At 38.3% G+C, this 18,590-nt stretch overlaps 1 protein-coding gene across 3 annotated transcripts; it reads right to left on the bottom strand.

Moving 5' to 3' along the window:
- Positions 1 to 1,074: 1,074 nt before the first annotated feature.
- LOC127786672 (phospholipase D beta 2-like) lies at positions 1,075 to 18,272 on the bottom strand. Of its 3 annotated transcripts, none has more exons than XM_052314222.1 (10): positions 16,240 to 18,272; positions 15,301 to 15,417; positions 5,847 to 6,041; positions 5,287 to 5,535; positions 5,129 to 5,197; positions 4,897 to 5,044; positions 3,039 to 3,187; positions 2,643 to 2,816; positions 1,888 to 2,139; positions 1,075 to 1,590 (listed from the first exon to the last, which is right to left on the bottom strand). In XM_052314222.1, the coding sequence occupies exons 1-10, from the start codon at positions 17,917 to 17,919 to the stop codon at positions 1,297 to 1,299; spliced, it is 3,327 nt and encodes a 1,108-aa protein (XP_052170182.1). In that variant the 5' UTR covers positions 17,920 to 18,272; the 3' UTR covers positions 1,075 to 1,296. The 3 variants fall into 3 exon arrangements, with proteins under 3 accessions (XP_052170182.1, XP_052170183.1, XP_052170184.1); XM_052314223.1 differs by having other exon boundaries at positions 1,888 to 2,085; positions 16,240 to 18,271; XM_052314224.1 differs by lacking the exon at positions 1,075 to 1,590 and having other exon boundaries at positions 1,967 to 2,139; positions 2,675 to 2,816.
- Positions 18,273 to 18,590: the final 318 nt, after the last annotated feature.

The raw sequence follows: 18,590 nt of genomic DNA, 5'->3' as shown, positions 1-18,590 counted from the left end.
AAAAATGTAACTTTACTCAACTTAGATCAAGGACTAATGATGATTTTGGGACTGATCATCATAAGTATCCCATAATTATGATGTTAGAATTCGTATCTGAAGACTGCATCCACAAAAAAGACACACACTGACTTTAAATTTTGATCTCAAGAGTTATACCATAGGAGTTATCCTATAAGAGAATAAGACACGACTAGGTCTCTTGATTTGACATTTAATACTCAAATTGATTAGAAAAAAATAAGTATAGACAAAAGTTGAAAATGAACTTAGGTCTAATTCCATACTTGAGAAGAAGTCTTTGCCTCTTATAAGACAATTGAGGTAGGGTACTAGAAGTGGGTTTTGAGATCCCTGAACTAGTGTCCGGTAGGTTTTGAGAGATTTCCAAGACCAAAAGAAGATCGAATTGGATTCTCCCCATCTATTTCGATTTCTTCAGGATTTTGGATATGAGTTTTCGTCCTGACATTGAGACGTGTCTCTTTCTATGAAGTAAAATTTATCTCTCAATCCTTGATTAGAGGAGATGACATGTGTTGTCCCCTTAAAGAGTTTGAGATTCAAATATGTGATAACCTTAGATTAATTTCCTTGAAATGACATTTTAATAATTTTGTGATACCGCATCAAAAAATTAAAAACTCTCGAGCGCTGCCACAAATCATTAACCTATAACCTCAATAATTAAAAAGCTACTCATATTTCTAATTTAAAGGAGGAGTCCATTGGTTAGTTATGATTTAAAAATAACCTAACTTTGAAAAAGATTAATTTATACTTTAAAAACAAATTTATTCTTAATCAAATACTATTTTAAATTTGTTTAATAAAAATAACTATACTTTTAAAAGCACCACAAGTCAAGCAAGCCAATAATTTACTGTCACCACCACTCTTCCATGTTGTAAGGTTGTGGGTTCGTCTTCTATCCAAGTTATAAGGTTATGGAGTCTACATGTTGAAGTTGAAGAGATTAATAACGCCATTAACAGAGGCTTATTAGAGTGTAAGATGGATCAAATGCACTAACAAGCAATTGGAAACAATGGTAAAGCAAACAAGTCAGTCAGCTGAATCTGCAGCAATATTCAGTCCAAGATAATCTAATCCCATGAATGTGAGGAACGAAACACTATGATGGACACAAAGATTTACAGAAAAGATGAAAAACAGAGAATGTACAAGGAGACAGAATCTAACTCATCAGAACTGAGCTCTAATTCCTGCTTATTCTTCCTCTTCTGCTTCTTCTTGTTTCAGTTACTCTCTCCCCTGAAGGTGGGTAATGTTGGTTTATATGGTTAGGTTCTCCTGAATGGCAAGGAATGATCCGACAATTCGACCTCCCACATCGGGAAAGTTTTCGTGTCCAGGGAGAGGCCGGACCTTGCCCTTTCGATCAACCTCAACTGGGTACTTGAGGAGGTGTCCATTCATCTCTGTCACCTCATCTGCTGCAAACTGTTCCCAGTTTCTCTCACCCATTGATCTAACCTTCCTCACGCATTCAAGACTCTCTGGCCGGGTAAAGCAGTCCTCAATGGTCCCGAGATGCTCTGCCCACAATGACATTCTGTATCCATATATCTGCAATCAAGAGGATGCAGTGTCCAAATCATTCAAAGCAAGTCCAGTATAAGTTCTTTGCATCAGCTACATTTTCATCCACTTCTTGTCACTCTGCTCAACTACTTTCTCCTAGTTTACTCGATCCAAGTCAACTTTTGATTCAAATGCTATCAGCAAAACAAGAAAAAATAACCAAAGAAAGAGAAGTAGTAGTGGGGAAACTTGCAATCTTGGAATGGCAAACACTAAATCAGGTGTTTATTCATTTTGTTTGCATCTACAAGATATAAGAGGATAAATGTAGACTATGTTTACCTGTCCGTGAGGATTAGATAGTTTTCTTGCCCAAGTATGATGGGGTTGATAGGCTCCCATCGCTATCTCAGTGTCTCTGGTGCCCTCCAACGAACGCTGATTGATGTTTGCAGACCCCACGATTAAGTACTCGTCATCTACTATCATGCCTTTTGAATGAACATAAATCATGAATCTTCTGTACTTTCGGCTGAGTCCCTGAATACCGAAACATTGATCATCTCTGCACATCCTTGACAACAAATCCAACAACTGGAAAATAGAGGGCAGAGGGCCAAGATGACGCAAGTATAGGACAGGACCAACAATATAACGAGGCAGTTTTCACAACTTGAATTTATGATCTTCCGGTCACAAAAAAGAGCAACCTTAGGGGCTGTTTAGTTATGGGAAACAACCCCAGGTCTCCAGAAAATTACTTCACAGATAGTGGAAAATTAGGAAACTTGTTTGAATTGAAACTTTTCTAAATGGAAAATGGAGATTTGGGAAACGAAGTTCTCTAAAATTGTACTGAACTTGGAGAACTCCTAAAGCGAGTTTTCCAAATTTTCCTTACTAATTTTCCATGGAAAATGAAAACTAGAGATTTTATAGCAAATTGGAGATAGAAAACTGGAAATCATTTTCTACAACTAAACAGCCACTTACTATTCATACCAAGGCTCACTCTCTGACTTGACGTCTTGGTAATACTAGAAAAGCAATGAGAATTAACAGCTAGAGAAAAAATAGTTAAGGATAAAGAAACAAACCTGAGGAGTATTTGTAGCACTAGAGAAATCACCTGATCGTTTGCCACTGCCTATGGCTTCACGATTACCCAGACAAAAGAAGTTCAAGTAGTCTTGTGGTGTGAATGCATCCTCAAGCCCAACCTCCACCAATGCCTTGTAGATGGTCTCATACATCATTTGCATTGTTTTGTGCTGCACAATCAATGAGAAAGATTATCTAAATTTTGAATGTTATGTGGCCGGGTAGATTTGTTGAATTAGTTAAGAAAAATTAGAAATTGTTCTAGCACTAGTAGAGTCATCGATATCTGATGTTCCCTTTGAAAAAACATGCACCAAAATGCAATAACTGCCTTAATCCCATGAGGTGAGATGAACTACATGGATTCTAACTCACCAACAATTAGTCCCTACCTGCCAAAATAAAATTCTTTGCGTAGCGGCACCTGTTGGGTTGCCCTCTGGCCACATCGGAATAACAATATAAACTGAAAATCTCTCATGTGCTCTGATTTTATCGGCAATTTTAAGGGCAATCTCCATGGGAATCAAATTGTTTGCACCTGCAGCAGGACGGCATGCTTCCAATCAGTAAAGGTATTTCTACTAACTGCCGCCTGATTATGTTCCTCTGTTTACTATCAGCTAGTTAGTAACTTCATTTGTCCTTCCTCTGTTCTGCTCTTCCTGCTGGTTAGTTACTGAAGAACATGATTCTTATAACAAAAAGGCAAAAAACCAAAAAAATCTTCATTGGGAAAGATCATTAGTAAAGCTTCAAATGCAGTCATATATAGATCTGACAAATGATTCAATGAACTATACCTGAGATGAAGGACCTTCAATGTAGCCATATGAAGCCAAAAAGGGAATTATAGCAGAAGCATCTGTGAACCCAGATTTGCTTCTCAGAATAGCAGCTTTCCTATCCATTGAAAACCCACCAAAATATTTCCCCACAAAGGCTCAATTCATGCCACTAATTTTCTATGCTTATTCATTACTTATCCATAGCCTTGATAGCAATGCTAAGGTTGCCCCTTTGTGATTGGAAGGTCATGGATTCAGCTTGTGGAAACAGCCTATTGTTAATACAAAGACGAGCCTTCCCCAACCCTTGTAAAGCAAGGAGTCTCGTGCACTGGGTATACTCTATTCATTCGTTTTCCATGACATATAAACCCCAGTTCTCCTTTGGACTCCAACAACATATAGAAATTAAAATCAATTGCCACGGAACAGCAACACCATATAGCCAGTTCATGGTAACTGCCTAATCCTAGTAAAGCCCCACTTTTTCACTATTCTGACAAACCTAGAATTCCAGTGCATCATTTTATATGACATAGAAAGAAAGAATCCTCAACCAAAGTTCCCTTGTTTGCTGCAATTCTGGAAAGTTTCTGAATAAAAAGATCTTAAAATTCTGCTACTTCAGAGTTCAAACTAAATATCATCTAGTTCTGGGAAAATCTCACAATTTAAAGACACCAATTAGCATCCAACATCGACCAAAAAGAAGAAAGAAAGAAAGCACACTAGAGGAAAAAACTGAGCATTCCAAACCCAACCTTAACCAAGTCATCTACATTGATTTGTGATGTGGCCAAACATATTTTGGACTATCCCACATGACTTGATGTGACTGATAAATATGAATGTCTCATATTAGTACGACACCCTTTTTGCAGCACCTATATATGATGTAATGAACATAGCCACCCACAGCTATCCTATTGTGTGTTAAAGGGAAGCAGGGCCCTAACTTTCTCTTTTCTATATTTCTAACATGCAGGTTCAACTTTCAAATTTTTTTACTCCCACCAGTAGTACTGCACCTTGCCAAGGCAACCAATATCTCACTGTTTATAGACCTGGAAAATGAAAATGAACATAAGGAGCAGCTATGTTTCATAAACTACTCCCACATCTCATGAATCGGTGTCTTAGTACAGATACCAGTGCCAAACTAAGCATTGGTCTCTTCTTATTTTATAGTCTAGTGTAATATGACATGCAACATAGGGTATCTGCAAGTTTCTTTTTTATCATATAGAACATTAAGGGAGCCATGCATTCTACAGTTTGGAAGCATGCCATGTCATTCCTGATATGGGTACCTCATACATTTAAGTTAAATAAAATAGATTTATTTTTTCCTAAGACTTCAAAGATTTATCGCTTTGCTTTGAGAAAACCATGCCTTCACAGTAAGCAGAAGATATAAAATCTGTCAAATAGTCTTCCCATTTGTAAAAGAACAGGTCCTTACCCAAGTCCTTGTTTGAGTTCCAATTGTAAGAAGATCCGATAAAATATTGATTCTCTATATAGATAAAATGTTGAGCAGCACGAATAGCCTCTATGTATGCTGTATGTATGCTCATATCAATCATTAAATTCTTCCCACAAACCAGGTTCTGGTGGAGAAAGAAAGTAACCAATCAGTTTCAATAATTTTAAAGCAGTAGATGATAAATGGTGAAAAGAGAGCTAAAATTCACCTTGTTAATACCATCTTTTGGATCCTTAGGGAAGCCCCTAACAGAATTTGAATCAATGGAACGGAAAATCTGCAATTAAAGTACTCTGTAACATCAATTTGGAATCTCTGATGAGAGTGATTACATACAAGTATTTTAATGGATGAATAACAATGCACCTGAACATGCCAACCCTCAGGATCATTCTCACTAAGACATGGTGCATCATGTACCCCCATAATGTCAGGCATCCTTTCTATTCTGAGTAAAGCATCATCATAAGAGTTCTTCAGTTTCTTTAAACCATGAGGCTTAGAAGCTTTCAACCAGCGCTCTTCAAAGTTTGCGAGAACATCATATGCTGCTGGGCCATCAATTCTACAGTGCAAGTCATGCCATGCTTGCCTTGGACAACCAGCAACATTACCCTGTTAGGTAATTTCATGATGCATAAACATGGAAAATTAATGTCATGGATCTGGAAATACTAAGGACCAATTTGATTTCCATCTACATGCTTGACTTAAAGTTAAAAGACAAAATGTTCACTCCAGAAAGTGGCACCCCTAACCAAATGGAAGGGGTAAAAGTAGAACATTAGGTACATGCTAATCAAGGACATTGCTCCTTAATTCCTTGTTAAAATGATACATGGAGTAGGATTGACAAATGACAACTTTTAACTGCTTAGCTAATGAAAAGAATGCAACAGCAAAGATATAGGATGACAAGAAAGTACCGCAAAGGTAGGGTTGTAGTAGTCATCTACATGCACAGTCTCTAGTGTCCTAAATATTGGATGCTGTGGAGTATCGTATCGCCCATCACATAAATCAAGCCCCCCAAGGAAAGCTACTAGTCTTCTTTTATTATTCCCAGAATCAACATCCACGATAATAGTTTTCTGATGATGTGTGTAGATTGCTCCAACTTCCTGATAATAAAACAGCAAGAAAATTAGGTATATTCGTAATATTCTCATCAGACATGCAAGTAATAAGAGGAGATGAATAGGTAGAAAGCTTTCTAGGAATCTGCTTATGATCAGATATATGATAAAATGAACTTAAAGATCAAGGGCAAGGAAGTTTGGAAAAGCCATGATATCTTGCAAATTATGCACCATTCCTGGTTCCTTTTTTTAAAAAAAAAAAGAAAATCTCTAGATAAGTTGCAACACTCCTAGTTCATGCTTTTAACAACAAAGAAAAGTACCCCAATATATCAGCAAGAGAGTAACTGACTAGTTATCAAGCAAGAATCGTTTCAGTAGAAGTAGTAATACAACAAATCTATCAAGCTGACCAAACCAGTAAAGGAAATGACTGGACATTGAAAGATAATATCCATGGTTTCAATTTCCCCTTTCTTTTCTTTCTGCAATGACATTTGAGTATGTTTCACTACGCCTTTTGAAAGTAGCTAGTATTGCAGTCAACGATTTTCTTGGAATTGCCTAATACTTCTTTGAACTTCTGTTAAGCCGAATCCTGTAATTAAGCTTCAGCCTAAGTGCCTCAAGTCTGAGCATAGGAGCCAGTGTAAGACCAAGAGAAGATAAAGAGAAAAGAAAGAAGAAAAGGAGTCTGAAGAGGAAGAAATCAGAGAAGAAACAGAAGAAAAAGAATAGCAGGAGTAGAAAATCAGGAGAAGAGAAGAAAAGGGAAAGAAAAAGAAAGAAAGAGATCAATAACCAATGTTTGTATTCAATATTTAAAAACCAAAAATTAACGATTCCTACATTTGTGATATTTATAAACTCATAAAACACTCTCAAACTAAGAATCCTAATTAAAACAAGGAACAAAAACTTAAACATTCTAATCCTAACTAAATTAGGAATCTATATTAAAGAAGGAAACATAAGTATAAAATTCATGTTCCTATAGCAACAACAATATATCAAGCCTTAATTTGACTAGATAGCATTGGCTACAGGAATTCTAACTCATTAATCATCTCTATCTATGACCATATATCTATCTTGGCCTTCCTCTACTTATTTTGCTAAAGACTTCTTCCTTTTCATCCACTCTCATAACCATCTTATCCTCAATAGTAACCACCAGGACTCTATTATGAAAAATCTCATTTTTAATTCTATCATTTATTGCATGACCGGACATCCATCGTAACATTCTCATCTCTATGGCATTCATATTTTGCATACATCAGTGTTTTACTATCACACCCCTCATGGGGGTGGGACTGGTCGTGTACCCTAAGCCTCCACCTCCTTAACACATAAGCGACTCAATAACTAGAATAAAATTCTAAAATACACATGTTTCGCAATCACAATCTCATCAAAATATGTGTAACATTACAGAAAATGAAAATATTAGAATGTATTCCCATACACAATACAAAATATTCCAATGCAGTTCTTGCTACTAGTACAAAAATAAACATTACACTCACTCAAAAACTTCCCTAGGAGGTTATGCTAATGGATCCCTGACTCCAAAAGTCTGCACTAATACTTTCACTGCTCACCTAAAATTGTAAGTATGAAATGGGCCCACAACTCAATGATTGGCAAGCCTTGCAGTAATATGGTGAGTGAAAATATAAGACCTTTCTAAATAATAAGTCAACAGGGTCTCATTCTAAACAAATTTTCAATGCATGCATGACCATTTCAAACTTACTCGTATAAATCTTCCCAAGTAGCTTTGTTTTCAAGTCATCGTTCTCAAGCAATCTTTTTCAAGAGATTCCTTCACAAGTGATATTTTCTTCAACCATTTTGTTCTCAAGTAACTATTTTTCAAGTTCTTTCTCCAGTAATACCCTTTCGAGAATTCTTTCTCAAAAAACTCTTCTCATGTAGATATTCTCAAATAACTCTTTCTTGAATAACTCTTCTCAAATAATGCCTTAGCAAGTGATAACAAAATCTCATATGTTTTTGCTAATATTTTATTAAACTTGGGGAACCAATATGATATCTTTTCTCAATCTCTTTGAACAGAATGAACACCTAAGCTTAAACACTTAGGTTGAATAGAACTTAGGAAAAAATATTCCTCGTTGGAATGCATTAGACCATAGGCAAATCTCTTTTACAAGAGGTATCCTACTTATGTTAGAATTCTACTTAGCTACAACACTGTAAAGATTTTCAGATTCTAAGATATATACACTATTATCTCTATTATTTAGGAACTTATCTTTTATCTCCTATAATTTCTCCAGTTTATGTAGAAACTTTATCTGCATCATCTAGGCTTCATTATCTACATCATCTCGGCTTCATCTCTGTCTCTAGTTGCTTGCATGCCTTGTTGATGTCCTCATCTTTTCACACGGATTCTCAACACCCCCCCCCCCCCCCCCCCCTCAAGCTGGTGAATAGATATCTTCCATTCCCAGCTTGCTAATTAAAGCTTCAAATCCCGATCTTGACAAAACTTTTGTAAGAACATTTGCTTCTTGAGTTTCTGTAGGAACATAAGTTAGCTGGATTCCTCCTTCATCAATTTCACTTTGTATGAAGTTTCTATCAATCCTCACATGCTTTATCCTATCATGTTGTATAAGATTATTAACAATACTTACGGCCGACTTGCTATCGCTATATAGCTTTGTTGGCAATGTTAAAGGCATTTTCATATCTTCCATTATCCTTGTCAACCAAATTAATTCACAAATACCTTGAGCTATTGCCTTGAATTCTGCTTCAGCACTGCTTCTTGCAACTACGGTTTGTTTCTTACTCCTCCAAGTGATAAGGTTTCCCCATAGTTTAGTGCAGAAAGCCGAAGTGGACCTACTATTAGTAACTGATCCGGCCCAATCAACGTCAGCAAATCCTTCTGCCCCTCTATTCTCTCCCTTCTTGAATAATAAACCTTTTCCAGGTGTCCCTTTTAAGTACCTCAAAATATGGTGTGCAGCATCCAAGTGTTGTCGAGTAGGTGAGTGCATAAATTGGCTCACAATGCTCAGTGCATATGCTATGTCTAAACGTGTGAGTGAGAGATAGATCATTCTGCCAACAAGTCTTTGATACATTTCTTTATCAACAAGTGGATCATTATCTTTTAGGAGATATTTCCAATTTCTTTCTAAGGGTGTGTGCCTGGGTTTACAACCTAACATACCTATATCTTTGAGGAGGTCCAGAGTGTATTTTCTTTGAGAGATTAGTATGCCTTGCTTGCTTCTTACCACTTCCATTCCCAAGAAGTATTTCATTTCTCCAAAGTCTTTAACCTCAAATTCTTCTTTCAGTCTCTGTTTCAAAGTGTCAATTTTTGAAGTATCATCACCGGTTATAAGTATGTCGTCCATGTATACAATTAGGATACACCTTTTTCCGCTTGTTGTACACTTGGTGAAAAGTGTATGATTTGCTTCTCCTTATGTATAGCCAAATTTAGTGATCGTTGTGCTGAATTTTTTGAACCATGCTCGTGGAGACTACTTTAGCCCATAGAGTGATCTTTGTAGTTTGCACACTTTGCCAGCTTTCCCTTCTTCTTCAAACCCAGGTGGGATTCTCATGTATACTTCTTCTTCTAATTCCCCATTTAGGAAGGCGTTTTTAATATCTAGCTGAAACAATTTCCAATCCAAATTTACAGCAAGAGATAATAGAACCCGTATGGAATTTAATTTTGCTACAGGAGCAAATGTCTCCTCATAGTCTATTCCATAGATTTGAGAATACCCTTGGGCTACTAACCTTGCTTTGTATCTGTCAACACAGCCATCTGATCTATACTTGACATTAAATACCCATTTGCAACTAATGATCTTTTTGTCTTTGGGAATTTTAACAACATCCCATGTGTGGTTACCAATCAGTGCTTTCATTTCCTCCATCACTGCTTCCTTCCACTTAGGATTTCTTAGAGCTTCTTGGATATTCCAGGGTACTGTTATTGTATCAACAGTGGTTGTGAAAGCCTGAAATTGTGTAAACAGCTTGGAATATGTTAGATAATTAGAAATAGGATGCTTAACACATGATCTCACCCCCTTCCAGATAGCAATGGGAATGTCCAGATCACTCCCGTGGTTGCCATCATGCTCTCTGGTTAGTTCAACAGTTTCAGCAGGGTCCTCATCTCTTGTTGGACCTCCCCCTGGTTCTAACAATTGGCTGGGATAAGGATCAGGACACTTGGACTGTCTGGAATATACTTTGACAGCCTTTTCTCCCCCTAAATTAGTCATTAATGGCTCAGGTTGTTGGGGAACCAACGAGTTGGATGAGTCAAGGTTGGCTGATTCCACAAGGATTGGTTGAGAGGGAGTGCTTGTATCCTTGAGAGGTAGATCAGTGTTTTGAAAGGAAGGTGGAAGACGGAGAGATACCATAGGATCCCAATGAGTTTCAATCTGTTGTAACTTACTACTAGAGTAATAGTGCTCATTTTCCAGAAATGTCACATCACAAGAGACAAAGAACTTTTGTGATGATGGGCAGTAACATTTATATCCTTTTTGTGTAGGAGAATAGCCGATGAATATGCATTTAAAGGATCTTGGCTCGAGTTTGTGATGGTTAGACCCGGTTTGGTGAACATATACAACACAACCAAAGACTCAAGGAGAAAGTGAGTTAAGGATGCGTGTATGAGGATAATAATGCAAGAGATGTTTCAATGGGATTTGGTAATCTATCACTTTGGATGGCAGCCTATTGATCAAATAAGAGGCTATTAAAATTGCCTCACCCCAATACCTATGAGGAGTAGAACTAGCAATCATTAGGGATCTAGCCACTTCAAGTAAATGACGGTTTTTTCTCTTTGTTACCCCATTTTGCTGAGGAGTATAGGGGCAGGTGCTTTGATGAAAGATCCCATGATTTGTTAGGTATTGGGTGAGGGATTGAGAGAAGTATTTACGGCCATTGTCAGTCCTAAAGATGCAAATAGAGGACTGAAAAACATTTTGAACCAATTTATGAAAGGCTTGAAAGATAGCATTTACTTTGGATTTGTCTTTCATGAGATATACCCAACATACTCTAGTACGGTCATCGATAAAGGTGACAAACCATCTAGCACCAGTTAAGTTTGGAATTCTTGCTGGTCCCCAAATATCGCTATGAATCAAGTAACAAGGCTTAGAAGGAGAGTAAGAATGAGACTGATACGTGCTATGTGATTGTTTTGCAAGAATGCAACTTTCACATTGAAGAACTACTCCCTCTATTGAAAAATAAATCTGGATACAAGTGTTTCAAGTAAGAAAAACTAGGATGGCCAAGCCTATTGTGCCATAACAAAATATTGGAATTAGAATGAACAGTAAACAAAAGTCTAGGAATTAACTGATTTGAGGGAGATGGGTTGTCTGATATCCAATAAAGCCCGTTCTTTTCCTCAGCACTGCCAATCATCTTCCCACAGGGTTCGGTCCTGAAAAATACAAAGAGAGGGAAGAAAAGTACAGCACAGTCCATATCTCTCGTTAACTTGCTAACAGATAACAAATTGCATGTCAAATTTGGCACATATAGTACTGTTTTAAGTTGCAGTCCAGCCACACATACACTCCCATGCCCCTTAACAATAGACATACTCCCATCTGTCATCAACACTGTTAGCTTCTTATTTTGAGGCTGAAATTTCTCAAAAAACAGGGTTGATCCAGTCATGTGATCGGATGCCCCAGTATCAACAATCCACCCTTTTTCATTCATTCTCCTAATAGTTAGAGAGTACTTTAAGTTACCTCTTTGGGCCAATGATGCAGTATTGTTGTTGGTGTGTCGAGATCCTTTGTTAATTGAGTGATGTTCAGTAACTTTTGTAAAATCTGCATCTGGTCACTGGTTAGAGTCATACTTACACCTTTCTCGGGTATAGGAGGAGCTGTAACTGAAGTTGTATATGCTTTCTCTTTTTCTTTTCTATTCTTGGGTTTCCAATTAGCTGGCTTTCCATGCAATTTCCAGCAGGTCTCCTTGGTGTGATATGGCTTGTTGCAATATTCACACCATGGTTTATCCCTAGGAAATTCCTCCCTCTTGGTTGTGACAAGTGCCGACCTTGCACTTGGATCTCCTGCTGGTAGCATAACTCGTTTTCTGCTTTCCTCTCTTCTTACCTTGACAAATACCTCTCGGAGGGAAGGAAGAAGTTTTGCACCAAGTAGGCGGCCTCTCACTTCATCTAGATCGGAATTAAGACCCTGGAGGAAGTCGAAAATCATTTCTTTCTCTAGCATCTTGCCATACCTCATACTATCAGCTGTGCACTCCCAGCTTGGATCATAAAAGAGATCAATCTCCTGCCAAAGCTCTAACAAAGTATTGTAATATTCAGTCACACTCACATTACCTTGCCTAGTGGTTCTAATGGGTGATCTAATCTCGAAACATTGGGCAGTATTTTCGAGATCAGAGTATGTTTCTTGGACTGCATCCCACTCCTCCTTAGCTGTCTTGTAGAAGAGGTATGTGCGACCAATTTTCGGCTCCATTGAGTTGATGAGCCATGCCATTATAATCACGTTCTCAGCCTCCCATCTTTGGTAATCAGCAGAAGTTTCGGGTGGTGCAACAACCTCCCCAGATAAGTAGCCATACTTGCCTTTTCCTTTGACCACTAATGCGATCGATTGACACCACTCTCGGAAATTACGGCCATTCAATCGGTGTTGAGTGATCTGCAGGCTTTAGCTCTCGAATGATAGGGGCAGTCCTTGATTCACCATCGGTTGAGGGTTAGGATCAGGGGATGATTCTGTAGATGCCGTAAATGTTGGAGTAGCCATGCCTACTGCAGGGATACGGCTGAATAACTCAGACTCGGATCAATCGAGTTCTGATACCATGAACAGAATGAACACCTAAGCTTAAACACTTAGGTTGAATAGAACTTAGGAAAAAATATTCCTCGTTGGAATGCATTAGACCATAGGCAAATCTCTTATACAGGAGGTATCCTACTTATGTTAGAATTCTACTTAGCTACAACCCTGTAAAGATTTTCAAATTCTAAGATATATACACTATTATCTCTATTATTTAGGAACTTATCTTTTATCTCCTATAATTTCTCCATTTTATGTAGAAACTTTATCCGCATCATCTAGGCTTCATTATCTGCATCATCTCGGCTTCATCTCTATCTCTAGTTGCATGCCTTGTTGATATCCTCATCTTTTCACACGGATTCTCAACACTCTTAATGTTGGTTACTTTCTCTTTAGGCGATAGTAGTAGGCCCAATGGATCCACATCATCTAAGCTTGCGCCTTAATTACCCTTGATAATTGTCTGATTAGTTAATTTTATTAAATTAGTGGGAAAGTTTTCTTTCATTTTTAACTTCAATACCATCAATTCTTGTAACTTCATATCCCTTTACTATAGTTGGGCCAGATATCATCCCCCATGGATGATAGCACAACAGATAGCCAAGCTGGGAATCCTCAATCCCTATTGTCCAGCCATTGACAAATGCTCAGGACAAGAGTGGACTTTCATTTATCCCAATAGAGTATATGTTGCGTGAAAGTAGGTCTTAAGAGGGTGTCTCCAATTATACCTCAGGTCTTTTCATTTCAGATCCATCTATGGTTAGCCAATCAACTGTCTAACCAGAGACTGTCAATAGTTCATCATTTGACTGTTGACAGTTCTCACGCACTGAACTAACTGCTGACAGTTTCATCCCAGTTATCAATAATTTTCCTTGCTTTGGGTTGACTATTGACAATTTCTGCCCAAAAACACACTCTTAGTTTCTCCCACTTTGCCTGCATATTGTCGAATGCCACTGCATATGGTCACAAAATTTTGCCAAACTGTAGACGGTTTCAAGCTTGAGAGTTTCCTGTACAATGTTGACAGTTCCTGTAACACCATGGGTTCTCACCCAAAAGTGCTAGTTGAAGGCAACTTATGGGCTCATGGAACCAAGTAATATATCCAAGACCTCCCCAGCAGACTACCTATGCGGGATTGGGTCATGACAGTTCCAATCAACTGTCCACCTCTTTGAGGTCTCTATTGACAGTCACTTGCTGACTATCAACAAATCTCCTTACACTATTGACAGTTTAGCTGTTCCTGCAACAAATATCTCACTACCCCCTCTTATATCTCGTATTTATAGGTCCTTGTGTTCTCTTAGTTCATTCTAGATTGGTTCCTTAGGCCCTGATATGTCTCATACTATGTGTATATATCCCATCTTATATGTTCCCCTCATTCACAAATCATACAAACAGTGAACATACTTAACAGAATCCTGTCACAACTTCCATTGAATAGGTTCAACATAACTCAAAACATGTACAAATTGAAATATTTGTCTTCACTCTTCAGACTCATATTCGAGGCATTACATAAATAAGTAATTAAGGGGGGGGGGGGGGGGGGGGGGGGTTTCACATTATGGCCACAAATACAACATGCTGAACCCTAAAATTTACATCAATACATCAGTCAAAATGTAACATGCTTAGGTGGTTGTTCACCGCACTTGGGAGAGACTCTAATCCCCTCTTGGGGCTTGGTCCTCAGCATCATCATTTGTGGAATATGATAAAACATATAATGAGCTGTAATAATTTAGTAAGACCATATGCACACAAGCCACCAAATGCACAAAGAAACCATTTTACATCAACCGGGTACCTGTTGGTTGACAAACCACTTCTTGACTAGGCAGCCCCAACAGCTTTAAATCGGACACTTAGGCATTCTCATTACATAAACAGTGGAAGAAACGTGAACTTACAACCACTACATCAAGACTGAGCAAGTTGGAACAAATAATTAGTTTTCCACTGTTTTGAATTGTCATCTCATGATCATCTTAAGACTTTAGCTGGTAAACAAAGAGTTAACTTATCTTTTATATTACTATTTTACTCTTAACACACCCCTCATGTGTGGCCAAGCTTCACTGCATAATTGGTCCAAACAAGTTCAACTATTTAAATATTGGGTTAGTGGTCTCAAGAATTTTGCATACTCTAACACCATGTTGAATTGAACCACCCTGTCATCTAATAGGTTAAACTGGTAGATAGAGGGTTCACTTATTTTTGATATTATTATTTTTACTTCCACCAAGGTTGATTAATTTATTTGTTAAAAATAGCTTGCAGCTTCCCAACACAGAGAAAGTAAAACTGTTAAGGATGTAAATTAGGCTTAGAGGTTGAAATAGGACAGTGAATATAAACAAGAAAAGGGGGATCTTTGATTTTCATTTTACCCTTTGCTTCATCCAGCTGTGTTTCTTTCCTGCCATGCGAGGACAAAGTAGCACTTGTACTGAAGAATGCTTGAAAAAACGCCGAGTTTCTTCATCGTGGGTTTGCATGATTCCATCCTGCATTTCTCAAGTTTTAGTACAAGCCACAGGATAACGCTGCAGGAAAACTTTTCTAATGAAACCATGATTTCAGGGAGTGCTTCAGTAGATAAATCAGGTAAAGAACATTTTTATTATCATAACCATGCAAATCACAGATCAGTGAGCAGAAAAATTGGGGAACTGAGTGCATCAAGCTCCAGTCAGCAACTGTAGATGAAGAGAAGACATGCAGACAAGAATCTATAACAAAAGTGCCCTAAATTCAGTGTTTAGACCAAATTTAGCTGCAGCAGATATTGATCTAACAATCACATATAAATGTAAGATAAGTAATTAAACAACAACAACAACAATAATAAAAACGGTATATCAAGCCTTAATCCCACTAGGTGGGGTTAAAAACTTTTAATATGAGTTTGAGTTTAGCTCCATGTGGCTGAATTCATATGAAAAAATGGAGATATTTTAATGAGATTAGGGTTTAGTGGAGGTCAATTGTGTTGTACTGACAAGTAGATGCCTATCAAAATCTACATCAGTATAATTATCAACATGGATAAGCATTGAAATACAATTTAGTAATCTGAGGCTTTTTTTTGGATATTTGTGTGTATGTTTGCATTTTCATGCCAAACTCAACATCATGCTTATGGAGGACTATCATTCAACAATAAATTGATGGTACAAAAAGATAAGAGGACATGTCATAGTTGCTATACAGCACTCTCACGTAATTGATGGTACCAAAAGAATAGAGGACATGTAATAGTTGCTATACAGCACTCTCATGTACTGCAGCACAATGTCTTTTTGTAGGATACAAGGTAAACTACTTACAGTTTTGTAGCCCAGGATGCTCCTTGAAGTAGGGTCATCCCAGATGAGAAGCAACACTCTCACACCTTCCTGAGACTTTGACTTGAGAAGATCACCCAGAGTACATTTTGGTGCATAATCAGCATCCCTGACCAGTTCAACTTTGTGCCAGACTGACCAACCAGCAATATAAATTAAACGCCGTGCCTGTGATATTGCATCAAAGATGTCTTTCCAGCACTTCCCTTGCACGTATTGCATCCCATAATCAAGTTTCAAATTAGGAAGGGAACCATCAGGTACATGAGCATCTTGGTAAAGAGTAACTGTTCCACCTTTCCTAAGGGGAAAATACGTGCCACGAACCCCAGAGTACTCAGGACCAGCTCCTACTCCATGATGATAAATGCTCAATTTCTCTATTGGTATGTACTGAATTGAGAGACTCAGAACAGCTCCAGGCTTGCAGGGCTTCCCATTACCATTCAGGATTGGATAGATGCCCTGAACTTTTTCCCCCGAGTATATCTGTTCAACTGGAACTGCAACAACTCCCATGAGCTGGGATCCAACTACGTCACTGTCCTTAACAAGAAAGTGGACTTCGGCAGCATAATGCGCAACGGGAATGTAAAACCGTTGCATCCATACAGGATTTTCACTATTACTGATCACATAAGTCCTCCCAACCACAGAACTTGTTACTGAAATGGAGACGTACGGATCACTAGTGATCTTATGATCCATGGTGCCTTCAATCTTGTTGCTCAAGTTCCCTGGTAACTTGTTAAACATGTCTCCTAAAGTTTTATGAAACATGTCCATGTTTGGAAGGTTTTTGGCCTCACGGACACAAATATCCAAGTTCCCATGTAAGGGTAAAACTTTTAGAGACCCTTTCGAAGTTGAAAATGGCATAATCTGCAGACTCTGATTATGTGGGGAATCAATAAATGAGTTTGAATAGGATAAAAAAGGATGGGCAGAGGGGCCGTCTGCCCCCCTGCTTTGGACATCGTACTTTCCACTTAAAGTATGCAATGCCAGAGGAGAACTTGAAGCTGATACTGCCGCAGATGCTGGCGGTGATGCCAGGGCAGACGATGGATTACCAGATATATGCGCATTAGCTAAAAGATTGTCCACCGGGGAGTAAACAGGAGAGTAAGGATGGATGTTATCTTTGGCATGATCATGATTCGTGAAGGACCCAATTTCCATGGATGCCATGCTATCCTGGCGGTGATGGCCGGAGAAACTATTGAGCCGAGATGGAACATTGACCCGAGATGGAACATCAGAGTAGCTTTCTGATGATGAAAAGGATAATGGTGCCGAGGGGTGTCGGTGGTGATGGACTGCTGCACCATATTGGGAACCACCCTGGTGTTGAGGCGGGGGAATGGCCACTGGGGGAACCAGGAATCCAATATATGATGGTTGGGGAAGTGGGCCGGGATGTGGTGACTGGTGGTAGCCATATTCCAAGGGAGTCGAATGGGAGGCGGCCTGGGGAGGAGGGCCTGGCGGCGGGTACTGATAGGGCAAAGGGACAGAATGAGGGGCGTTGTAGTAAGGATGAGGAGGAGGGTATCCACCAGAATTTGGATGTGGATATGGAGATGAAACATGAGGGTATCCATATCCATATCCGTAACCAAAATGGTAAGGGTATGAATATGAATTGCTGTGATTATCCATGGAATTTACACCAATCAATTGGGATTTTTCTCGTACATTTACAAAATTGACAGCACAAAGATCACAACAACGACAATGTACCAAAAGGGTTTGCTTCTTTACATTGAAAGGGGATTATTGTTGTTGGATTCGATTAATCCCAGAAAGATCATCAACCATAAAACCTCCGAAACAGAGGACGAAGATCAAATGGCTTTGCTTGCTTGCTATCTAATTCACTATATGAAACAAAAGGAGCCCAGAGAGATAGATGCAGAGAGAAAGTACCTTCCCTTCACAAGGTTGATTCTTCAAAACGGATGTGAAATTCTCAATGTGGAAAGTGGGAAGGAGAGAGAGAGAGCGGTGGTTTGAAATAATTAGCTTGTTTACCGGAAAAGGTCAAACCGTACGGAATGTTCTGAGCTGAAGTGGACAAAATTCAACGGTCAGCCTAGTCGTCAAATCTAACTAACTGTATGTGTGTATTTTCATGTTGAATAATGATAATTAACCTCCGTCAAGTGATTGAAATTATCACTTTACCCCTCGCATTCAAGTGTCATTTTAGAATAAATTATTAAGATTATTGTGAAGAATTTATACATTTTTTTTTTTTGTAAATGAAAATTTTATTAAAAAAATAAAAAAAAAACATATACTATTTTAAGATAAAGCATATTTGGAGCCTC

Source organism: Diospyros lotus, chromosome 12 (assembly GCF_014633365.1).
Source record: "Diospyros lotus cultivar Yz01 chromosome 12, ASM1463336v1, whole genome shotgun sequence".
NCBI classification, from domain to species: domain Eukaryota; kingdom Viridiplantae; phylum Streptophyta; class Magnoliopsida; order Ericales; family Ebenaceae; genus Diospyros; species Diospyros lotus.
Note: the sequence above shows the minus strand (reverse complement) of the source record. Positions and strands in the feature narration are given on the sequence as shown.